At 43.1% G+C, this 26608-nt stretch overlaps 1 protein-coding gene across 2 annotated transcripts in view; it reads right to left on the reverse strand.

The window, feature by feature from the left end:
• The window catches only part of SLC35E2B (solute carrier family 35 member E2B), a 64711-nt gene that overhangs the window by 2964 nt on the left and 35139 nt on the right, over positions 1–26608 (reverse strand). The window contains exons 2-8 of one of the 2 annotated variants that reach the window (XM_063436390.1): positions 8728–9201; positions 7401–7536; positions 5168–5295; positions 3994–4114; positions 2753–2806; positions 1807–1879; positions 333–478 (exon numbers count right to left, since the gene is read on the reverse strand). In XM_063436390.1, the coding sequence (XP_063292460.1) occupies positions 333–478; positions 1807–1879; positions 2753–2806; positions 3994–4114; positions 5168–5295; positions 7401–7536; positions 8728–9052 (983 nt within the window). In that variant the 5' untranslated portion in view covers positions 9053–9201. Of the gene's footprint in view, positions 1–332; positions 479–1806; positions 1880–2752; positions 2807–3993; positions 4115–5167; positions 5296–7400; positions 7537–8727; positions 9492–26608 lie in introns of those variants that run through there. The other variant, XM_063436391.1, reaches the window with a different exon arrangement.

The following is a 26608-nucleotide window of genomic DNA, read 5'->3' on the forward strand; positions in this document are numbered from 1 at the left end:
TTGTTTAAAAGGGTATAAGCTGTATCTAGGTGCAATTAAGCACAGCTGTAAATAGCTCTGCATTGGTGTTTTAAATGGTAATAGAAAAATAGAGCCAAAAAGTTAATTTCTATACAGTGAATATACTGTTTGTATAAAGGAAGCAGCTAACCCTGTGTGCAAAATCCTCACGTACTATACGTGAATCTTCAACTTCATTTTAACAGATTGTAATGTTAAAAGTCTAATATGTGATTTGCTCGCACAAGTACAGCTTTCCGAAACTCAACCACAGATTCTCACAGCCAATGATCCTTGCACACTGAAGGTAAATTTAAAAAAATCCCATATACCTGAATGTCACCGGTGAGATTTTTCCCATGAGGGCATATGCCGTGACACTTTGTAGGTGGAATAAAACACCATCAATAAGGAGGAGCACAACGATATCCCAATTGTAATTGAAGCTTTTGGCGCCTTTACCAATCACTGGCATGTCCTATGTTAAACAAAGAATCTGTTATAGACATTTACATTTACAATCAACCTGTCAATGCAAATGAAGGGGTGTTAATAGCTAAGATAGGGGTGCATACATTTACCAAGTCTATATCAGTAGAGAACATAACTACATAATTGGGTATATTTGAGAAAATAATGATTACACATTTCATCCAAATCATAGAAACATGTTGGATGTGCTCTAGCAATATCCCTTGCTCAACTAAGGGCTGGTCTTAACATCATGAACTAAACAAGGTTTAAAAAGCACTGAATTAAATAAACTGAACCTCTTTATAGGCATTCGATAATCTATTTCACATAATCTGCATTTTGTCCTCCAGGAATGAAAGTGAACTAATTAGTCTGACACATTAAGCTAAATCACCATTTTCCGTAGTGGAATGGAATTGGCATGCATTCTTAACTAGCCAGATAGCAGCTAAGCATTCTGGGAGAGATAGCACAAAACAGCTATGGTTCCATAGTCTGCTTATACGCAACTGTGAGTAAAATGATTAGCCATATTTCTTCATGAGTTGGTAAAGTCTTTACATAAAATTTGTTCTTAGACAGAAGTAAAAATGCACATGAATATGCCATGGTACTTGCCAGTTATGTGTTTTACTACTGCAAGATACCATAAATTTAGTAAAATATATTGACCAAGGAACGGCGCACATAAACTTTTTAAAACTTTATAAGGCTACTTAAAATCACCTATGTCCGCAAACAAATGTTGGGATTCGATTCCATCATATGGCCATATTGATAAAACTGTTTGTTTGTTTTTGGTGCGTTGTTCCTTAGTCTAAATATTGTATATATTTTGGTCCCTACAGCAGTACCATTCCTGTAAAATTGAATGTTCCGAGTGTGCCCCCGATTCCCTTTTTTCTTTAATAAATTTAGGGGAAAGCAGGTAAAGAGATTTGAAAGGTGACATCAATGTGTTTAAAAATCATAGGTTAATTCCGTTTGGTGCTTTTAGCCAATCCTAATATATTTAGGATTCAAATTATAGGATAAACAAAAAACTCTGCATGTAAGAATAAACTATTGGCAGTGACCCCGTCTGCAATAAAATGCATCATATACATACGTGGAAATGTTCTGCACCTTTTAGTGGGCTTTATGGTCTGAGTGATTCATTGTGTCCATTGTTTTGGTATAAATATATTTGGTTTTTAACCTTGAAATGGTTGGAATGGCCCCTAACACATTTAGGATTCGGATGACACAGAAACAATTGCAGGTAATCTAGTCAATGTGAGCATGTTGTAGACAGCCATATAACTGCTTGAATAGAAAGTGAATATCCATTACCATGAGAAATATCCACGTAGGGATTAGCATGATCACTGCAGCAGCACTGGTGTAAAACTGGAGCTCTGGTGGTCTGTGGAGACAAACACCCAAATAAAGCAAACTGTGTATCAGGAAGCATTTTAACATCAATTTACTGAAGTTCACCATTGCAGATTGAATGTCAATTGGGAGTACAAGGGTGAATCCTTACAAAATAAACGCACATGCGTCCTTCATACAAATCCTGTGAAAGGCCCAAGAAGTAACTTACCCATATGAATGGAACAATCAAACCATTCAAACGGGAAAAGTCTCCTAAATTGGTTACAAATAAATGTTTTCTCACTGGGGTAAACTTACTGAAGTGTTTTCTGGAGTGAGGAATGTATAAAATCAATTTCCCCTGCACATTACTATGATCGCTAACATCTTTCCATGATGCTATGCACATACATGCATGCTGGGCACGTCCAAATATGGTCTTCGGCTGGGCATGAGGAATCATGGAACATTTACAATTTGTACCTGTACCATCACATTTTGCTTTTGATATAAATTCAATTATTCAGTTATTGGTCAGGGGTTGGATACTTAGTAAATGAAGATAAAAAAAACAAGACAAAACAAAAAAGACAAAAGTCTCTTAACACCAGCCACCGCTGATCATATGGCTTTCACATATCCATCTTTTGCACTATTGGTTCTCTACGCATGTAATTATTTGAAAATTGGGTAAATAGAACCCCTATCCCCCCAAAACCAAAGAAAAAAATCCTTCTCCCTCAGTTTATAGGCTTTTTTTTTTTTTTTTTTTTTTTTTAACTAGCTGCAGTTACTCATATTACTATAAAAACTGGCTAAATACATATATGCCACTTTACATATAATTTGGAGGGTGGGAACACATGACACTTTGCTTTGTGGCTTTTAAATTTCTGGTTCTGCCAATGAGAAGTATACTTACGAAAATCTATATTTATCTCCACTGAGCAGCTTCTTGGAAAAGACATTCTGCAAACTGAGAGGAGAGAAAGAGAGAAAATAGGTAAAATTGGATAAAGCAGATTTGATGCAAAAAATAACCTGCGCCCCTCAACAGTCCTGAATTTGGTGTGGTTCCTACCTTCTTGGGACATTAAAGAAAAGTCCTCAACAAGTGAGCCACAAATGCACCATTTAGCACACTGCAATTATTCTGGAAACTGAGGAAGAATTAACAAAGCTTTTGTAACACAGAGAAAGCCGAGAAAGCCAAGGAAGCCAAGGAAGCCCATGCCCCCCACCCCTTCCCCAAAAATAAGTTCAAGAGTCAATTTATAGTAATCCTCCTTATCTGCCCATTAAAATGGTGGCTTGTTATATCAAGCTAAAATTCTTCAGACAAACACTGTAGCTCACTGAGTATAAAAGGAGTTGCAGTCCAGCGGAGGCAGACAATTACTTGCAATCAATTTGATGAGACATAAAATTCTCAACAGAGCGGTTTGCATTTGTCTTTCTCTTATCACTCCACCTACTAAGGGCAGAGGTTAGAACCAGAACCCATTTATGTTTTTCCTTTACCATGGAGTTAGAGAGTTAAATTGCCTAACATCCAGACAGCAGGAGCTTTGCCAATGTGTATAACTCGCCCAGTCATGGGTACACTGCAATGTGTTTGGGGTTATAATGCTGTGTGTGCTAAAACCAGGCCTAAAAGAGAGTATTTCAATTGGCTGACTGACAGCCTACGGTGGCAGTCCCGACATTTTTAAAAAGACAGGCTGGGGCAGGGTATTTGCACGGGGGTAAATATGGTGTTTAAAGTAACATGCAAGGCAATTTCAGCAGTATCCTATTAATATAGGCTTGTAAAGGTGAGTGCTCCCTATACTCCATTCAAAATTACATCATAACAGGTAATAACTTCATGGAGAGTCTTAGTACGGAGTGTCTAAACTCAAATATTCTAATTTTTGACAACAGTAAATTAGGTAGATTGCTGGCTAAGCAAGATAGAGCACCGATATGTGATTAACAAAACAGAAAATGACTAAATTCCAAAGCTCATGAAGATATAAGGGCTGGTGACCTCTCACCTCTGGAGCAATCACCACTAAAACCAATGGAATGTAATCAAGCTGATTGCTTCACTTTTCGAACTTTGAACCACATTTGCTATCTACACGTCATTCATTCCCCTCCCAAACCTCACTGTAATCTCACCAGTCCATGATATTTGTGGACAGAGCAGCAGAGAAGCCCAGTAAATTAAAACTGATTTCAGTAGCAGTGCAGAGAGCCAAACCAGCCATGACTGGAAGAAGAGACAGGTTCACCATCAATCCTATAGGGAAAGAACAAAGGTTATCAATATTTGCATGCACCATGTACCAAAGGATCAAAGCAGGGCAACTGACAGCTCTTTGGATTTTGCTGAATTACAACTCCCATGATCCTCAGCCTGCTGCTGGATGGCCAATGGGTATGAGAAAATAATGGGAAATGAGATTCAGTAACGGCTGGGGAGATGTTAGTTGGTTTCCCCTGATTAAAAAAAAAATATTTTATTCTCTATTACATAGATAACTATGAAACCTGAAAGAATGAATATCATGGAAATGTAGCTCATAAGCAGCTTCCTTAATTATGTTAAAGGGTTATTCCAGCCAAAAAAACTGAGTTTTAATAAAAAACACTGTTTTGTTAGAATAACCCATACTAGCACAGTCCTAGGAAAGGAAAGGGAAAACAAAAAACAAAAAAACCCTAACCTGAGTTACCATACTGAGGAAGTGCTCCCTGCAGCCCCATACTGTTTCAGGGATGAACCTTCCCAGCTGTCAGTTAGGGTGGTCTACTCAATTGCGTTGTGCCTACATGCAGCATTGAATTCAGACACAGCGCAGCGATTGCCATGCATGCAAAGCAGACATAGCACAGCGATTGCCATGCAAGCTTCTTTCATCGTAATGCTTCTGAATGAGGAGCTTTCTATTGGCTGGTATATCATCGGTAGTGATGAATTCCCGGCGGGTGAAGCAGAGTGGCAGGGAGAGGACTGTCTCACTGCTACATTACTAGTAAGTAGCCCTTTTTTTTTTTTTTTTTTAAGGAAGGCAGGAAAGTAGTCTAAAATTGCAGTAGAACGCTCCAGTGATATACATAAATGTATTCATATATAACACTGGATGGTTCCTTTAATTAAAAACAGGTCACACTTGAGTCTCATTGCATGTTGCAATCCGAGATGAATCTGTGTACCAGTCATGAAATTAATAGTCAGCTGTATATATAACAATAGATTAGGTTTACATAATAATTGTACAGCATGGCACAGCCCATTTCCAGCAGGTCATAGATAATAAACAATGAATCAGTCCTGACATTACACACTTACCAGTGTACTCTCCCAATATAAGTCTTGACATTATGACAGTAAATATGGGGGCTGAGCTTTTAACTGTTTCAGCAAAAGAAACCGCCACATTCTTTAAGCTCACAAGTCCTAGCACCACAGTTGCGAACCTGGAGGAAAAAAACACAAAAAAACAAATAAACTAAAATAAACCATATATAATTACACCACACTCTTAACTACACTGCCACATGAATTATTTAAGGGAACCTAGAAAGAAACACTAGAAATCCACACACTTCTATGTACAAAATTCCCCCAAAATAAGGCACTTCAAGTAATCTTACCAATAGTTAACCTACATGACCCCTGGTGCATGTCACTGCATACTTGAGAATTTCTACTAATTGCAACAGTGAGAGTGATATAAATAAAATTGTTAGCTTATTAAAATAAAGATATTAATTGCAACACACTGTGCCCTGGCCTGTCTCCAATGAGCTTGGCTCAGAGTGAGAAATCTCCTGTCTGGGGACTGGAGCGATGGGCAACTAGGCATACTGCCTGTCAGCCTAAAAATGAGATCTATAGATAGATGTAGAGACACTGGGCCCACATTCTTTTTTTTTCACAAAAAGAAGTGCATATTTGTGACCATGTATCGGCTTGCACAGAAGCCACAGTACGTTTTCAGATGATTCAGTAATACAGAAGGGAAAAGTGATATGTTAAGACAAGTTGCATGCTTACTAACACCTCTGCTCCTTTCAGCGGTCTATCTGTCGTCCTGAGGTTCGCTGAGACTGTATATCATGGTTTGTCTAGCAGGACTTGCTGTGGGTTCATGTGTCACTTCGATTAGTGTATTTATATACAATTGATAACGACAAGTACCATAACGAACATACGAAAATGATACATTAATAAAAACAGTAAAAACAGGGAGTTATACAGTGAGTTGGTGTGTGTTTCCGCATCCCGGATGAGGTTTGTCGTGTGCCCTTTTATCGTGAGCCCTGAGTGTGCGTCCAGTTCCCTTGTCCACCCTCCGTATTCTCCTGGTACTGTTCCCATAGGGGCCCACATTCTTTTATGAGACTGACTTGTTCTGTCTCCATGATGGAACAGAAAAACAGATAAGTTAAAGGAACATTATAGGGTTAGGAACACAAACATGAATTACTAACCCTATAGTGTTAAAAACACCATCTAGCCCCCCCTCCTCCCAGCCCCCTCTTGCCTCCCCAAATATAGTAACATCTTACTTGTATTCAAGTCTGCAACTGCTGCCTCTGCCCCTGACCTGCCTGCTGACATTTGCAGAGGTGTTGTTCTGAGCCAATCACAATGCTTCCCCATAGGATTGGCAGAGACTGTCAAGGAGGCAGATCAGGGGCAGAGTCAGCACAAGTCAAACACAGCCCTGGCCAATCAGCATCTCCTCATAGAGATAAACTGAATAAATGCATCTCTATGAGGAAAGTGCAGCACTGCTCCAGGAAGCACCTCTAGCAGCCATCTAAGGAGTGGCCAGGGGAGTTATCACTAGGCTGTAATGTAAACAATGCATTTTCACCGAAAAGACAGTGTTGACAGCAAAAAACTGAAGGGGATGATTATACTCACCAGAACAAATACAACAAGCTGTAGTTGTTCTGGTGACTATAGTGTCCCTTTAACCCCTTAAGGACACAAGACATGTGTGACACGTCATGATTCCCTTTTACTCAATGCTTTCCTATGGATGTCCAGCATCTTCTCACTATGATTTTCACATTGAGAATCGCGGAAGCGCCTCTAGCAGCTGTCAATGAGACAGCTACTAGAGGCTGGATTAACCCTCAATGAAACATAGCAGTTTCTCTAAAACTGCTATGTTTTCAGCTGCAGGGTTAAAACTAGAGGGACCTGGCACCCAGACCACTTCATTGAGCTGAAGTGATCTGAGTGCCTATAGTGATCCTTTAAGCGTATGTATTTGCATGCAGTGGCGTACATACCACAGTGCCCGCAGCCATGTGTTGCGGTCCAGGCCCACGCAGAGTAAGCGCGGGGGGGGGGGGGGGGGCAAGGGGGCCCACGGATCAATTTTTGCACCGGAGCCCCATGGATCGTATATACGCCACTGCCTAAGACTTCATTTATTGTGTGATGCCACAATAAATCCCATAATATTCTTAATACCTTTCAGTGACCTATAGAGTTTATCAGTACAAGTTTCCCCAACACTATAAAGTGGCATGAAAAACACATGCTCTGCGTTACGTGCACTCACCTCATTATACCCACAAAAAGCATAATCATGAGGAAGTTTGAAGGGTAGGTAAGACGTGGTTTGTGCTGGTACAGACAGCAGGGAATGAACATCTTGATGCAACCAATAAAGGTAGTGGTCAACATTTGCACAGCACCTGATATTGAAATATCAATAAAAGAGCATATTAGCCTATATAGCAGACTTTACTACTATCCTAAATTCTTCAAAATCCTTTTTCAGGATGAGGTTAATTTAAAGAACAATTTGACCTTACTGGACATTGCAATTAAAAAAAATAATGCCGATGCTCCCTTGCGGTCACAGACACAGATGCATTCCAGACAGTGTCCCAGATATACACACACAATGATACTCATTGCCAGAAACAAACTCACAGGCACATAGACAGATACATGATGCCTGACAAAACCAGTTAGACATGCAAACATCCAGATAAACAAACAATCTGTATGTCTGTATCTGTCAATGTGTGTCTGTATGCACCAGTGTGTGCGTGTCCAAACATGCAACATGGCTGCAATATGCGGGTGATATAGTTTAGGTAATGTTATGGTAATAGAACAACATATACAAATTAATATACCTGGGGATATACAAAGATGATGCAGTGTTTTGCAAATCACTTTGTAGTGAAGGGGGATAAATAAAGCACAAGAACATATATATATTAATTTATGAAACATGGGGGGGTGGTTGCACTCACCTGAACATGCTTAAATGGGGTGCTGCTGGTGCTATATATTATTTGTATTTATGATAATATTATGCATTGCAGAAATAAGCACTTCCAAAATAGCGTTGGCGGTTATGGTAACAGGAGTAGTTACAGTGTACAGAATTTTTTTTTTTTTAGTAACAATTAATCATTATTTATTGATACCGATGCATTTTATATAGTCTGTTTTGGATTACATATTTTATGTAATTGTTAAAAAGATATTTTGGGACTGTTTATTTTTTCCTTTTAAGATGTGGGTCTCATTAGATGTTTTGGGGTTTTTTATTTTTAAATCTGAAAATGCTTATACTGAGGTTTTATATAGTTTTAGATTTGCATTATTTTAGAGGTATTCATTCTGAAATAGTTTAACTCAGCTGGATGCAAAATAAATATAACTAACTTGTTCTAATCTCAAGTTTGCCAAAACATATAAGATTCCATTAAAAAGCTAGAATGCATTAGTTGTAGTAATGATAATGCAATAACAATTAAGACAATCCCAGTAATGGGCAAAGTAGGGACGGGAACAAAGGCACGGTTACTCTGGCAAAACAGCAAACCTTATACTATGAATCTCCAGGTAATCAAGGTAGAATATCTTACCTAACATGCTTGGTTCTCCTTCCAGTAAGGTAAGTATGTATTTGTTGAGAAACAGTGTACAGAAGCTAAAGAAAAACCACAAAGTGAGGTAGATGAGTGCTCGAGTATTGCAGACCCCCAAGTCCGACTCAAGAACGGTTGTCTCGGTGATAGTGATTTTTAATACATTCTCTTCAGGCACACTGTCGCTGCGAGTGATCACGATCTTCTCAGTCCGATGAGCGAACAGAGGACCTAAATGATATGAGCCTTTCCCTTTTGTCTTCTCTGGAGACAGGAGGCACTTGGTGTCCTCTGGGGACTGCGTGCTACCTGAAGATGGCATTTTGATTGTCAAATTTCCCAAAAATGTGACATTCAAATGCGCTAAATGCACGGTAAGCAATGGTTTAGGTCACTCAGTCCACTCTGCATCCTTTCCAAAATGACCCCGTTACAGAGACAACGTCACTTCAATGGTGAAACCTTTTCATCCTGCATAAGAAGGGGAACATTTGAATATTTAATTAGGATTTTCACGTACAAAAGTTAACTTAAACAAATTCAACAGATATGAAATCTTACTTTGTGCAGTTTAATAACCAAATTTTACAAAATCATTGTACGCAATAAACTGCCCCCCAATTAATCAATCACATTTCATGACTGATGATTCATTAGTGAAACCTGTTTACGTAAGAGAATTAGATAAATATAAAAAAATTTAGAAATCGGAAGTCGAAGCCTGGTTAGCAAAGCATTTCTGAGAATGTCTAGGTGAAATTATGAGCTTTTTTTTTTTTTTTTTTTTTAAATTCTTTATTTTTGTAGTGCAGGTACATACAGCAGTTCATACAAGCGCCACAACAGCGTAACACAAGTTGCTTCCACGGTAGACGGTGGCAAGATAAGTTGCACAAATTTTATATTATAATAAACGGTGATGTAACCAAGTAAGATAATTTGAAGTATACATAACAAGAGTTGACATTGCTTTTCCCGTCATATTTAAGGTTATAAGGTGGGTCTGTGCTAAATCGCCAGCTTGTCGTAGTAATAAGATGATAAACATAAAGTGAAGCAAAGAAAATTAAAAAGGAGCAAAACTCTATGCTCATTCGTGGTATGCTAGATACCTTAGTGATGTTAAAATAGCTATAGTGCGATAGTGCGCTATGTTGTGTGGCATAGTTGGCCTGCGTGTCAGGTGTATACCGGGCGAGAAGCTCTAGTGTGGGCTAGTTGAGACCCGAGTATTTTAATTACAGCCAGAGTGAGACTAGAGTTTTGTGCAGCATGTTATGCTAACCACAGGCTATGTTAGGCCATATCCTGTATGTCGTGGTATGATTTGGCTAGCCTGGGCTCCTACATGTCGTGCATGCAGCTCAACCTGACCTGCCAGTGGAACTTGGCGTGACTAGGTGTATCAGAAGTTAGGTGAAATTTTGACAAACCAAATTAAATTAGAAATAATCTGTGCTATGTTAGGCAAGGCCCCTACCGGTCGTGTGCGTAACAGAGTACATCATGTCGGTGGTGTTAGGAGTGTCAGGGGGGCATGGTCTGGGTGCCGACCAAGATGGACGCGTGAGAGAGGAGCTCCGTTCCACCATCCCTCCTAACAGCTCATAAAAAGCGCTTACCGAAGCTAAATGGGTCGCACGAAGCGGCTAGACAACTCCCAGACTCCAAGGAAACAGACACAAAGACCCCTAGACAGTTTCCGGCACCCGCATCCTACTACGAGCGGGGAGCCGAGCAGCCCCAAGATGGCGTCGCCGCCCGCGGCGGAATCTGACTCCGGCACTGATCCCTTCGAGAGGATCGAGGAGAAGCTGCAATGGTGACTAAAACAGCTGCAATGGTGACTAAAACCGACCTGCAGACCCTCACTACATCCATACAGGAGGCGGTAAGGACAGAACTAGCGGGGCTCCGCGCAGAGGTGACTGCACACACAGGCCGCATTGCCGCCGTGGAGGAGTCTGCCGCGGCCTACACAGCGCGCCTCCAAACTACAGACACAGCTGTGGCGCGCCAGGGGGGGATGCTCCTGGCCATGAGGAGGCACCTTGAGGATGTCGATAACAGGGGCAGAAGATGTAATATCAGAGTCCGTGGCGTGCCGGGAATCTGAGGGCACCGAAAATGTGGAGGGGGTGCTGACGGAGTTATTCCAATCTATACTCCAGACACCCACACCACATGTGATTGAATTTGAAAGGGCCCACAGAACACTACGACCGCGAACTGTAGAGGACGGCCCGAGGGACATTCTCTGCTGCCTACACTCCTTCCCAACGAAAGATGCCATCATGCAAAAAGCTCGGGACAGACCAGCATGGCCCTACAGGGGGGCACAGGTATCGCTGTTTAATGACTTGTCCCCGTTAACCCTGGAAGCGCGCCGCGCACTACGCCCGGTCACTAATACCCTCAGGGACCGCCACATTACATATAAATGGGGGTTCCCATTCGCCCTCATGGCACGACAAGGTAACCGCTGGGTATCTCTCAGGGGGCCTGAAGACGTACCGGGTTTCCTGGAAGAACTCGGCCTCCCCCCGCTGCCAGTACCGAACTGGATACTGGGACCTTCAAACCTGCCTCCAAGACCACAAAGAGGGAGCAGACGCAGGGAAGCAAGATCCCCGCCACGTGAGCTTACCAGGCGACGCAGGAACCCAACTTCTCCTGAAGAATAAGATTCCTACCCGATGAAGGCTACCACAAACATTCTGGATGTCTCCGCTTGCCCTGGCCCGCTATTCACCCGGTGTCACCTCAACGACATTACTGTTCCAACTTGCCGTAATGGTACCTCAATGTCCTGGTAGGGGAAGGCTGATGCCGGTACTCCGCTCACCCGACGATGGGGATGAACTATCTACAGCGGACACCCTCAGGTACTTTGGGGATAATTCTCTCTTTTTTTTTTTCTTCTACACGGGGATCCCTCCGGGACTGTGGACTTGTGGCAATACGGCTGATGCGGCGCCGCTGCCCCTGCATTGCCTCCCCGTCCTCCTGACTCAGTTGCCATCAAGGCTCTGGAAATGCCTGTGGGGTGGGGGATGTCGGGATGGGGACCCTGGGGTTTGGGGGCCAGTCTCCGATCTGTCTGCCGATATGAGTCTCTGGACTTCACCTCAGTTTAGCCTGCAACGCGGCAGAACACGTGAATATGCAACCCCAATGTTAATTTTATGAACTTTGTATTGTCTGACGCATATTTCCACACTGTTTTCCATTTGTATGCTACCTAAATCCCTCATCGTTACATTGCGGTTAGGTAATAGGAAAGGGGTTTCCGAGGTAACACTCATGTCATGCTGGCCTTACGCTGCACCGAATGTTAGATGTTTGTAAAAGAGCTCTGATGGTGCACGGCAGGACATATACCTCATCAGTCCTATATGTGCCGTCTGGTGATTGATGTCTACATATAACTTTGGAAAGTTCCACGCACATACTGCTCTGGTCATGCCTTTAACGTGTATGACAACTCTCAGGCATTCTCGCCTTCGGGTGAGTGGGAGAGGCGGTACCCTGATCTCGAGGTCCACCCGACACCACACTCATAGGGGGGGGGGGGGGGGATGGCCTTATGCTTGGGGGGCGGGAGCCGTATACACACCACGAAGTAGACATAGCTCGGAGGGGCCCAGGGACACGGGGAAAAGTGACACTGACATTCACGGGATAACGCATAGCCTAAGGGGACCCGATCCAGGACACATGGGTAGTCTTTCACCTAGAATATTCATTGATTGTTACTTAGCATTTCATGTTTTCTATCTTGCACTCAGTATTTTATGTAAAGAGTTGATATGTCTGGTTCTGAAATACAACTGTGATGTTGAAAGTTAATACGATACTGCATATATTATCTGTATACGTACGACACACGTGACCATTTACACACGACGCATAAGTAAGCCCAACACTCACTATTGATAGGAGGGAGGTGACGGGTGACCTAAAATTCCCTACATCTCTAACACTCCTTGTTCTCTCCTCTACCATTACATCTGGTGCGGACCTCGCATCACGCTACCCACACTTTCACTAGTGCCCAGGCTTCACAGCCAGGCTGTAGGCTTTCCCGGCCTTAGGGCAGGTCCCAGGTCTGGTGCCTATCGGCGCTGGTTGCAGCACTAGCTCCTATCCCTTTGCCTCCCCCCCCCCCCCCTGAGGGTAGGGACCTAGTTACCATTAATTCGCCTAGACACAGGTCGCACTTGCACACTGCAGACGATCACTGATAGTGGTTGGAACCCTTCCGACCCTACTTGCTACGCTCACAGACTGACTCTCTTCCCGGTCGCCTTTGACTCCTGAGGACTCCCCCACACCCCCGGTGCCTCACAGGCCAACCCTTCCCTTTCCTACCTCCCTTTCCCTTCTCCATCTTCTTGACGCGGATCTGTGTCGTGGGCTCTGGACCTGACTGACGCTCAGACCGCATAGAACGCGATTGGGCCATGGCGTACCGCTGCACACCCCTGAGGGTCCTCACGCAAAACTGCAGAGGCTTGAATGCCCCGGAACGCAGGTCGCATTTACTTAGAGCACTGAAGAAACAACAAATCTCGATTGCCATGCTCCAGGAAACCCACTTCAGGGAAGGCTCAGCGCCCAGATTGCACAATAGGCATTACCCTGACGCCTACTTCTGCAACCACCCATCGGCCCACAGGGCTGGCGTAGCTATTGTCGTGGCGGCCGAGCTGTCGTTCAAGGAACTGGAGCGAGAAACTGACCCGCAAGGACGCTACCTCTTCTTAAAGGGCGTTATAACCGACAAAGTGTACACATTAGCGACGATATACGCCCCCAATAGGAAACAAGCACCCTTTTTACGCACTGTCTTGCACAAACTGGAAGATTTTACGGAAGGGATCCTTCTGGTAGGAGGCGATTTTAACGCCCCTTTGGACCCGATACTAGACTCCTCATCAGGGCATAGCTGCCTGCCACAACGCCACATTAAAAGCATCCGAGACTCCCTGGGCTCCATGAGGCTAGTCGACTGCTGGAGAGCCCTAAATCCCACGTCTAAGGACTACACGTATTACTCGGCCTTACATGACAGATACTCCCGCATCGATTTTCTATTTGTTACACAGGAAGGCCTGTCTAGGCTACGTAAAGCCGACATCGAGCCGGCTGCGTGGTCGGACCATAGCTCAGTCATAATGGAATTAGAGTCCCCTCTATTCCGACCATCTAGATGGACATGGCGACTTAACGAAACTCTCCTGTCAGACCCAGGAACCAGAACACAAATCACTCAAGAGCTGGAACAATTTTTTAGAGACAATGATACTCCCGGGATGTCCCCCATCACTATCTGGGAAGCTCATAAAAGTGTCATCCGTGGAATACTTATACGCATTGCCACGATCAAGAGACGAGAAGCGATGCGGGAAATGGCCGACCTTTACCAATCTATAGCGCACCTAGAACGCCAACACAAACGAACCCATCTTAACGCAGTATATGGCGAACTGATGGAAAAAAGAAGAAACCTTAGAGATCTTATCCTGAAAAGACACCTCAGGACGCTACGACGTTCAAAAAACTTCTACTACGCTCACGCGAATAAAGGGGGCAAATACCTGGCAAGAATCCTCAAGGGCCCTTCGCCTCACGGACAGATACACAAAATACGGCTCGCGACGGGAGAAGTGTCGCCCCTTCCACAAAAAATCGCGGAGGAATTTAGGACATACTACCAAAACCTATACAACCTGCCATCACCGCTGGATAGAGAGTCCCCGACACGACAATCTATGCGGATCCAGGAATACCTACGCGGCACCATCACGAACACGATTAGCCGGGATGAGGCCTCGATACTGGACTCCCCGGTTAGTACTGAAGAACTCGTGGCAGCTCTTAAATCTTCTAAAACCGGCAAGGCCCCAGGACCGGATGGCTTTTCAGTCGGGTATTATAAAAAGTTCTCCAATACCCTACTTCCTTGGCTGACCAGGGCAATTAATGAAGCTGGGGAAGGGGGAAACTTTGGAATGGAATCACTGGCAGCCACCATCACGGTACTATTAAAGCCAGGGAAAGACCCGCTGTCCTGCGCCAGTTACCGCCCGATCTCACTGCTCAATGCAGACGCTAAACTATTTACCAAAGTCCTGGCTACTAGATTGAAACAACTCCTTCCAGATTTGATACACGTGGACCAGACCGGTTTTATTCCGGGCAGGGAAGCTAGAGATAGCACTCTCCGACTCTTCTCCATTCAACACCATGTAAGGCGAACGAAAACTCCCCTAATGCTGTTATCGACGGACGCTGAAAAAGCGTTCGATCGCGTTAACTGGAATTATATGATAGCGACTCTTCGACAGATGGGATGCGGACAAAGGCTACTCACCTGGATAGCAGCATTGTATAGCAGGCCCCGGGCCACGATCAGGGTTAACGGAGCCACGACAACCGATTTCGCAATCAATAACGGCACCCGACAGGGGTGCCCGTTATCACCCCTGTTGTTCGCAATAACGCTGGAACCGCTACTTCAGTCGATCCGCCTGAACCCCGACATCCAGGGATACGAATGGAAGGAGAAGTGCCATAAGGTGGCAGCGTATGCGGATGATCTGCTATTCTATATCCGCAACCCCAGAACCACCCTACCTTGCCTCCTCTCTGAAATTGAAAACTACGGGAAACTATCAGGGTTCAAGCTTAATCTTGCGAAATGCGAAGCCTTGAATCTCACGCTACCCTCCTCAGAATACGATTCACTGAAACCACACTTCACGTTCCGATGGTGTCATGACAAAATGAGGTACCTCGGTCTCTGGATACCCACCGACCCGTCGAACATATACAGGTTCAACTTTCAACCCATGTCACGAAAGATACTCGATGACCTGACCAAATGGTCATATCCGCACATCTCCTGGCATGGTCGTATTGCAGTTCTGAAGATGAACATACTCCCGAGACTCCTGTACCTAATGCAGACCATCCCAGTCGCTCTACCGACAACCTTCTTCTCTCCCCTGAAATCGGCAGTTATCCGATACGTGTGGCGGGGCGAAAGATCTAGGCTGAGGTATGACATACTCACTCGACCCAGACATAAAGGAGGCCTAGCACTACCGGACTTCAAGAAGTACTACCAAGCCACAGTACTACAGCGTATTCTGGACTGGCACGCGACCACAACTTGGAAGCAATGGGTAGAGCTGGACAGAGGACTTACAGGCCCTACAATCGAGGCTAAGATCTGGGGAGGCGACGGGAGTCCTGTGTCGCAACACCGAGAGGACGGGACGGTCCTGCAGACGATCCAGGGATGGAGAAACATGAGAGGCCAAACCCACATCTCTCCCACTCCTAGCCCAATGACCCCCCTGACACACAACATTTCAGTGGGAGGAGGGCTCCCACCCGGCGCTTGGCCTATCACGACCACCGGGACATATATCCCAATATACAGAGTGCTAGGGGCTGGGACACTTCGCACCCTGGACTCTCTGCTGGAAGGTGAACCTAGGACCCCCATCGCCGTCTTGCGATACATGCAACTGACACACTACTACAATACCATGCCCCACAAGGATCGCCTGTACCGGAACTTATCCTGGTTTGAGAATCTTTGCTACGGAGGCGATCTCCTGGAACATGCGATATCGGTACTTTACCAGAACCTTATAACAGCCGACATACCCACCACAGGTACATTCCAACGACAATGGGAAGAACAACTGGGAATGACCTTCCCAGCACCTCAATGGGATAAAGCACTCATCTGGCAACAGAAAAGCTCTATGAGCTCGCATTATCAAGAGGTAAATTACAAGTTGATCTCATCATGGTACAGGACACCGACAAGACTACACCAGATCTTCCCATCCACCTCCCCCACCTGCTGGCGTTGCAACACGGACAGGGGCACTATGGCCCACATCTGGTGGTCGTGCAGAGACATCACCACATATTGCATAAGAGATGAGATAACGTCTATCCTGGGGGACATCACAGACTGGAATGCAGGACTTGCGCTACTCCATATCTCGACGCAACCAATCTCGGTCTATAAGAAATCGATACTCCGGCACCTTCTGAATGCGGCTAAGGCTTCTATACCAGTACACTGGAAAACAACCAAGATACCCACTAAGGAGGAGTGGATACAACGAGTCGAGGATATACAGGCAGCTGAGGCGGCACATGCCTACCTGATGGACCGTGGACCTAAACACGCAGAGATGTGGTTCCCATATATATCGCGATACCGGCGAGATAATGGTAACGCCGGAGATGCAGAGGGAGCGTCTGCGGGGACTGGCTCCTCGTAATGGACCGTGATCAATCCTACCCCCCCCCCACCCTGCCCTCTCGCCTTGCCCATCTTCCCACAGCAACTTAATATGACATGCCTGTGGGGTGCCGGTTTGAGGGAGTCCGGGAGCAGAGGGAACGGCTGTGGAACACCTGCACACCACCACACACTACCGATTCCTAACCCATAGCGCACGAGGCAATGCGCCAGTACTACCTACCTCCAACGCATAATCCCTAAAATCTCAAGATACAAACTGACCACTACACCATATACAGTAACTTACAGAACCACCATAGCCGACCACTATCCCTACACCTCTCCTCCCCCGCCACCCTTCCCCCCCTTTCCACCCCCCCCCTCTCCCACCTCCTCCCCCCCCCTAATAACCCAAGCACATACAATAGAGCTTATAATCTTGATCTACCTGCACCTTAGCATAGATGACATAGCCTTCTTCACCATGACTTTGTTGTTTCTTACGACACAATTGAGCATTAGCTGAGAAGGAGATGTTCACCTACCTAACACATACATCATTGACTCGCACATGGCCTCAGGCCGGGGGGACTAGGATACAGTGGAAAGACACATCAAAGGACCTAAATCTCGCAAAGCGCCTGTTCATATCCACAACCCATGAACCACTACATTAGAGCACTGACAGACCCAAGACAGAAACGGCTATAGAGAGAACACAACCATGAGAACCGAATCTAGCTACTGACTTCAGACGTAAGGGAAACCCCTGCTTCCTACTGACTGGCTAGGGGTAATGATAACCACTGCCCTAGATAGGGCGGTTTTGTTGAGATCAGCGAGACCTAGGTTAAGGCCATTCTCATGACCTCAAATGATATAGCTCGTCTCTGATGGGCGGTAGCTGGCTAAATGCCGTGGATATCCGGCCTATCTTACTTATCAACTATGGAACACCTAGTGGACCCTCCTAAGCTTTATCTCACACTCAAATGATGGATTTACTCTTCCTTGCTCTTGCAGGTCTGGTCAAACTATTATTTGTTGCCGACCATGTGCCATACCCTTGCCTTTAAACTTCCGACTATGTCATTTATTGTGATATTGTCACCTATAGTCTTTTCTCTCATGTATGGAAAAAAAAAAAAAAAACATCCACGCATGTGGAAATTTAAGCTGTAACTATGTTTATTCACAAACTCAATGTTCAGATGTCATGTTTATTAACACATGTGATACTTTCGCCTAATATTGCTGTTGTATCAGCTTGATCTAAGTTTACGTTGTTATCCTTCCCGCAATAAAGATTTATTAAAAAAAAAAGGAGTGTCAGAAATAGACTATTCTTAATAAGGTGTACATGGTAGAAAAGAGAGCGGAAATGCTGTAGATCATCCAAACTTGCAACCAATATAACGTTTAAACAGAGCTGTATCTCTAAACAGGGGGTCCCGTGGTCCACATCAGAGAGCAGTAATAAGCCAACATGCTGACTGCCACTGATGTGTGGTAAACTTTGAACATGCATTGTATATCTGTTAAGCCCCTGTGCTCCAGGGCAGGACATCTTACATTACATTACATGCTAGGATAATGAGCAAACATGTTAACAAGACTTTGCACAAGATTACACGGCTGGAAGCCCAGGGAGGTCCCGGGACCACCGAGGTGCTCCACAGGAAGGACCGGTATAAGATTGCTTATTAACGTAAAATAAAATAAAATAAAATGAGGTGAGAGACAAAAACGAAAAATCTATATACACCAATATCTGGAAACGGCTACTTGAGTTCGACAGGGGCTTGTTAGTGTCCTCCGGCGTTAGAGGGTGTGCAGCGTGGATAGCAGAGCTGCAGGGAGTTGTTCTGCCGTTAGCTACCAATGCCCTTGTCATGGGCTGGCCCCAAGTGTGGATGTGTGGTGAGTCGTACTCCGCATCGCAGGGTGACTAAGCCGTCCAGCAGTGGTTTAGTCCAAATATGGGGCTACTGTGTCTCTACTAATTGGGGCGTCCAAGGGCCTTCCAAAGAGCCGCCAGGGATGACTGCTGCCTCTAGGTGGTTACCGTTGCATAGGAGTCCGGCGTTGTGCCCGAGGGGAAGAATGGTGTGATCCTCGCTGGGTCCCAGCTGCAGGTGGTAGAAGAGGGGGTAAGAGGTCCTCCCTGTGAGAGTGAGTCCTGCGGTAGGCCTAGAGTCTTTAGTAGGGCTGCGGCCTCCTGGATGTCGTGGAGTTGGTGTGTGTCTGCCCCCTGTTGAATTAGGAGAGTTCGAGGTAGCCGCCAGCGGTACCCAACCTTGTGGCGTTGAAGCAGGGAAGTTAGCGGTCGGAGCGACCGACGCCAGGCTAAGGTGCCACTGGATAAGTCAGCGAAGAACGTTAGCTCCATGGATTCAAATAGGAGAGGCGTTTTTCCTCGCAGAGCCGTGAGTATTGCAGCTTTTTCTCGGCCATTCCGGAACGTTAGTATGACGTCCCTGGTGGCTGTGGCTGGTGCCTTTGCGGGCTTGGGAATCCGAAAGAGGTCTGCAGGGTTGATCTCTTTGGCTTGCCTGGTCGGCAGAATGGTTGTTATCAGGCGTTTTATGACTTGTAATACAAACAAAATCACCCGTGAAACAAAGTGATTGAAAAAACTTAACTTCTGGGTACACAGCTCCCAAGGTTATTTCCCAGTAGATAACCGTTTAGTAGAATAGTGTAAATGATAGGATATTTTAGGGATTCTGCTGATGTACCTAGAATAGAGGATAAAACATAGTGCAAATATTGTTTGATACTCAAAGGTAGTGTACTGGTATATATGCACTCACAAATTCCAAATGGATTAGCGTTTTAAAGGTGCCGCCCCACGATGTAGATGGGGGGTATCAATCAGTATTCCTCCTCGAGTGGTAGCCAGTGGAGTGTCAGGGTCAGCTAGATGGTTCAAAACAGACTCCGACCAGAGAAATCCTTCCAAGGCAATTTATTCACTCATAAAATCAGGAGGTGTACAAAATAAGTAAAAACAAATATAAAGATAAAACAGGTCACCGGTCCTACGCGTTTCGTCCTTGTACAGAAGGACTTCCTCAGGGACCTTTTCAATAAAACGGCATCCTAAAAAACGCTAACACATACAATCTTATATAGGGCTAGTCCCTCCAAGTCATTGGTGGAATAGTGGGTGTCTTCTTTTTTCTCGAATTCATTCGCTGCCCGGTATTTGCTTCAGGTGTGGATTCTTGCCGGAGATTGAAATTCCTCCTCGTGTAGTTTTCCTATCACTTCCGCGTACGTCGCGCGTTGCGTTCCGGTCATGTGACCCGTATGCGTTCCACACTCGGGAAAAATAACATGGCCGTGCGTTCCACCATAAAAAGAGATGAGTCCATTTGTTACTTGATAGTACTTGAAAATCTAAACGAGAGGGCTGTTATACATTGCATACAAAATACCCATAATGCCAATAAGAACATTAATAACCCATCTCTAACTTGTAATAAAAACGGAAAAAATATGAAAAGGTAAAAAAATGAATGCAAAGGCTTCTACCCATAATGCCAAAAGGACATTAATATATCCTCCATAGCTTATAATAAAACGAAAAAGTGTGAAAAAATGTATGCAACAACTTCCTATCCAAGTTTGCATACAAATATAATTCTAAAGTTATATATCACAAATTTATTTTATATTATATACCATTAGTAATTAATAGTTTGTGAATTCTTAAAGTACCTTTTAAACCAATGATTCATGTGAATATATAGCTATAATTTTTAAATTTCTCATTTTAAAGTGACATATCCATATTTGCTTTTGCGAGTTGTGTTTAACATAGTTTATTTCTCGTGCTTAATCGCAATCCATAATTGCATATGCATGTAGTGTGCATCATAATTTATTTCTCTTGCCTAGTCGTGAAGACTAGTGTGCTCGAATCTCAAAAAAACTTATCTATATCAAAGAAAATATATATATCTCTTTGACTCAGTTAATGCAAAAAACAAATGATATCCATATCTACATTCAGTCCCCTTGGTGTAAGAGTGCCCAGTCTATGAATCCAATAGGACTCTCTTTTGGCCAAACGCTTTTCCCTATTCCCCCCTCTCCAGTGTGGTTGAATTTGTTCCATCCCCATGCACCGTAAACCTTTTAAAAGAATTGTGGGCAATTGTTGCAATGGAGAGGAACAGAGTGGGTCTCAAGTTTTTTCTTGATGTTGTTAATATGTTCAAGAAGCCTCACTTTTAAGCACCTCTTAGTGCGTCCAACATACTGGCTGCCACACGGACACTGAAGCAAATAAACCACAAAGTCCGAGCGGCAGCCAATCCCCGACTTAATGTGAAACTTCTCCCCAGTGGTGGAACTGGTATATGACATAGCTTTATCTGTATTAACCTGTGAGCAAGCTTTGCAATTCTTGCATCCCTTGAAACCTTTATCGCTCTTTTTGTTTTTAAAGACATTTTTTAGGGCATAGCTTGGTGCCAATAAATTCTTTAGATTTTGTTTTTTCCTGTATATAATTTTTGGTTTCTTGGGCAGATGTTCTCCCAAAATAGGGTCCTCCAACAGTATTGGCCAGTATTTGCACAAACTCCTCCTAATTTTAGGATGATCTATGTTATACTGGGTGAAAAAAGATTGTCTGAAATTCTCTTTATGTCTACCAATCAGATTATTTATTATGAGATCGTTTCTATCTTTTTTAGACATCGTATCAATTTCTCTATCTATCCTCTTTTTGCTGTAGCCTTTTTGTACAAGTTTATCAGCCACATGTTTGGCCTGTGTATGGAAATCTTTAATATGGGAACAATTTCTCCTAACCCTGGTTAGTTGTCCTTTTGTTATCCCTTTCAACCACGGTTGGTGGTGACAGCTATGTTTATGAACATAGCTGTTCCCATCGGTTGGTTTAAAAAAACACTTTGTTCTGATTTCATTTCCTTCACTAAACAAGGTTAGGTCCAAGAAATTAATTTCCCTGCGATTCCATATTGGAGAGAGTTTTAAATTATATTCATTAGAATTCAAATAATTCACAAAGGTCATAAACTCCAGATCTGACCCCTTCCAGATAATGATGACGTCGTCTATGTACCTCCGCCATAGGACCAGGTTCTCCACCCAGTCATGCCCCAATCGCACGCAGAGGTCTTCCCACCTGCGCATGTATATGTTGGCATAACTGGGGGCGAACCTGGTACCCATGGCGGTCCCCACTAATTGTAGAAAAAACGACTGATCAAAGAAAAAGTAATTATGTTCCAGTATGAACTGGATACCAAAAAGTACAAAGGTTTTAAGTCCTGGAGAAATATCTTCATCCCTGTCCAAATAATGGGCAACTGCTTTTAACCCCAAATCGTGACTGATAACTGTATACAGCGAGGTCACATCTAGTGTGGCCCAGCTGTAATCTTCCCGCCATTCCAAATTTTCAACCTCTTGTAAAAATGATTTAGTATCCTTGGTATATGACCATGCCTTTTGCGCATGTTTTTGTAGGTGAAAATCTAGAAAGGCGGACAGATTTGCTGTAATTGATTCAATGCCACTGATTATTGGGCGTCCTGGTGGATTTCTTAAGTTTTTATGGATTTTCGGAATAAAATAAAAGATTGGAATGACTGGATAAGGATTCCAAAGGTATTCAAAATTCTTTTTGGAAATAATATTTACAGCTCTTGCTTCTTCTAGAAGGGTTTTGAGTTCTGCATTAAAGGCTAGGGTGGGATCACTTTTAAGCTTTTTATATGTCTTCTCATCTGCCAGAATGTTACAGGCCTCTTGTCGATAAAAGTGTTCTGACATAATCACTATCGCTCCACCTTTGTCCGCCTCCTTAATGACAATGTCTTCCCTTGAGGTTAAATTTTTTAATGCTAACTGTTCTCCCTTAGTTAGATTTTGTGCCTCCTTTCTTCCTTTTTGTTTATTCTTTCCTGTCCATTTCTCAAAATCTTTTTCCACTAGACTTTCAAACGTCTCCAAATGGGCCCCTTTGCTTTGTACTGGAAAAAATTTAGACTTTCGTTTGAAATTCTTTTGTGTATCATTTTCCTTGACTTCAAAACCTGTCTCAATTGGGTTGGGGAACTTCAAAAAATGTCTCGTTACCGTCATAGATCTAATGAATTTTTTCAAGTCAATGTACAATTGGAAATCATCCGCTACCTGATTGGGAGCAAATTTCATTCCCTTCTCCAACAGATCAATCTCTTGTTCTGTCAAATTAGATCCGGATAAATTAACTATTCCCCTCTTTATTTCTTCCCCCAAAGGGTCTAATCCCTCCCTTGTAATCTTTCCTGATCCTCTGCTCGTTTTCTCTTTTGTGGGGATTCTATGTACAAATTGGAAAACCGATTGGGATGTTCCCACCTTTTCTCTCGGGGACGGAAATAGTTGGTAATCACTTTCTCTTTGGGGGCTCGGGTTCTCCCCTGAAAATTTTCCTCCTCTCTTGAGTCAGAAGTATTTCCTTTCCTATTCTCATCTTGATTTTTTAGGGGCTGTGCATAAGATCCAAACCTTTTTGTGCCTCTATCTGGAGATCTTTCCATACCATTCAAATTCCTATTTACATTATCATCGGCTGTTCTTCTAAAAGATGGTCTCCCCTCTCTTTCTGGGGTTCTCTTATGTGTCCCCCTTGTTCTTTCTGGGGTTACCTTCCTATAATCATTTGATAACTCTCTTTCTCTCACTGGAATTCTCTCTCTGTGATGAATTGGTGGGTTTTTTTGCCAAAATAATATGGTGCTTTCCTTTCTCTCTCTGGGGTTCTTTTTCTAAAATTCGATGGATTTCTAGTGAATTTTCTTTGGGCATTCGATCTACCTATTCTCTTCCGAGTGACCCTATTTTTGGTTGAAAAGGTATTATATGTCATGTCCTCTTTATCCCTTAGATATTTATTATTTTTGGTATCTGAGATTTTTTCGTCTAGATTTTTCAATCTTTTGAACATGATTTCCTCTTTCTCTTTAAATTCTGGGTCCTCTCTATTCCCAACTTCTGTCTTATCTAAAATTGTTAAATCCTCTTCAGCTTTTGCTTTACTTGCTTTAGAGAAATCTAATAGCAATGTCATTAATTGACAAGAGCAATTAAACAAGATATGGTCCCATTTATTCAAGAATTCCTCATTTTCTAAACCAAACGCTGGGGTTTTATCTATACGGAGCCCTCTTGGAATGAGGCCTTCCCCTAGATAACTCTCCAGAAAAGCAATCTCCCACCATTTTTTTGTTTCCAAGCTTAACAGCTTCTCTTTTTGTTTAAAAAATTCCTCTAGCCCTTCCACATATTTCGGTTTGGCTACATTTTTAAACATTGACTCAAATTTTTGAGATCTTGCTTTTTGTATCCTTTGTAAATAGCTACTGCTATCTGCCATTATATATGATTTGAGAACACAATATGGATATGTATAACAATACTGGGAATACAACAGAAATACAAACAAAATCACCCGTGAAACAAAGTGATTGAAAAAACTTAACTTCTGGGTACACAGCTCCCAAGGTTATTTCCCAGTAGATAACCGTTTAGTAGAATAGTGTAAATGATAGGATATTTTAGGGATTCTGCTGATGTACCTAGAATAGAGGATAAAACATAGTGCAAATATTGTTTGATACTCAAAGGTAGTGTACTGGTATATATGCACTCACAAATTCCAAATGGATTAGCGTTTTAAAGGTGCCGCCCCACGATGTAGATGGGGGGTATCAATCAGTATTCCTCCTCGAGTGGTAGCCAGTGGAGTGTCAGGGTCAGCTAGATGGTTCAAAACAGACTCCGACCAGAGAAATCCTTCCAAGGCAATTTATTCACTCATAAAATCAGGAGGTGTACAAAATAAGTAAAAACAAATATAAAGATAAAACAGGTCACCGGTCCTACGCGTTTCGTCCTTGTACAGAAGGACTTCCTCAGGGACCTTTTCAATAAAACCAGCAGTAACATGTACAATAAATGGCATCCTAAAAAACGCTAACACATACAATCTTATATAGGGCTAGTCCCTCCAAGTCATTGGTGGAATAGTGGGTGTCTTCTTTTTTCTCGAATTCATTCGCTGCCCGGTATTTGCTTCAGGTGTGGATTCTTGCCGGAGATTGAAATTCCTCCTCGTGTAGTTTTCCTATCACTTCCGCGTACGTCGCGCGTTGCGTTCCGGTCATGTGACCCGTATGCGTTCCACACTCGGGAAAAATAACATGGCCGTGCGTTCCACCATAAAAAGAGATGAGTCCATTTGTTACTTGATAGTACTTGAAAATCTAAACGAGAGGGCTGTTATACATTGCATACAAAATACCCATAATGCCAATAAGAACATTAATAACCCATCTCTAACTTGTAATAAAAACGGAAAAAATATGAAAAGGTAAAAAAATGAATGCAAAGGCTTCTACCCATAATGCCAATAAGAACATTAATATATCCTCCATAGCTTATAATAAAACGAAAAAGTGTGAAAAAATGTATGCAACAACTTCCTATCCAAGTTTGCATACAAATATAATTCTAAAGTTATATATCACAAATTTATTTTATATTATATACCATTAGTAATTAATAGTTTGTGAATTCTTAAAGTACCTTTTAAACCAATGATTCATGTGAATATATAGCTATAATTTTTAAATTTCTCATTTTAAAGTGACATATCCATATTTGCTTTTGCGAGTTGTGTTTAACATAGTTTATTTCTCGTGCTTAATCGCAATCCATAATTGCATATGCATGTAGTGTGCATCATAATTTATTTCTCTTGCCTAGTCGTGAAGACTAGTGTGCTCGAATCTCAAAAAAACTTATCTATATCAAAGAAAATATATATATCTCTTTGACTCAGTTAATCCAAAAAACAAATGATATCCATATCTACATTCAGTCCCCTTGGTGTAAGAGTGCCCAGTCTATGAATCCAATAGGACTCTCTTTTGGCCAAACGCTTTTCCCTATTCCCCCCTCTCCAGTGTGGTTGAATTTGTTCCATCCCCATGCACCGTAAACCTTTTAAAAAGAATTGTGGGCAATTGTTGCAATGGAGAGGAACAGAGTGGGTCTCAAGTTTTTTCTTGATGTTGTTAATATGTTCAAGAAGCCTCACTTTTAAGCACCTCTTAGTGCGTCCAACATACTGGCTGCCACACGGACACTGAAGCAAATAAACCACAAAGTCCGAGCGGCAGCCAATCCCCGACTTAATGTGAAACTTCTCCCCAGTGGTGGAACTGGTATATGACATAGCTTTATCTGTATTAACCTGTGAGCAAGCTTTGCAATTCTTGCATCCCTTGAAACCATCCCTTGCATCCACTGGCTACCACTCGAGGAGGAATACTGATTGATACCCCCCATCTACATCGTGGGGCGGCACCTTTAAAACGCTAATCCATTTGGAATTTGTGAGTGCATATATACCAGTACACTACCTTTGAGTATCAAACAATATTTGCACTATGTTTTATCCTCTATTCTAGGTACATCAGCAGAATCCCTAAAATATCCTATCATTTACACTATTCTACTAAACGGTTATCTACTGGGAAATAACCTTGGGAGCTGTGTACCCAGAAGTTAAGTTTT

The sequence above is a fragment of the Pelobates fuscus genome, chromosome 11 (genome assembly GCF_036172605.1).
Source record: "Pelobates fuscus isolate aPelFus1 chromosome 11, aPelFus1.pri, whole genome shotgun sequence".
NCBI classification, from domain to species: domain Eukaryota; kingdom Metazoa; phylum Chordata; class Amphibia; order Anura; family Pelobatidae; genus Pelobates; species Pelobates fuscus.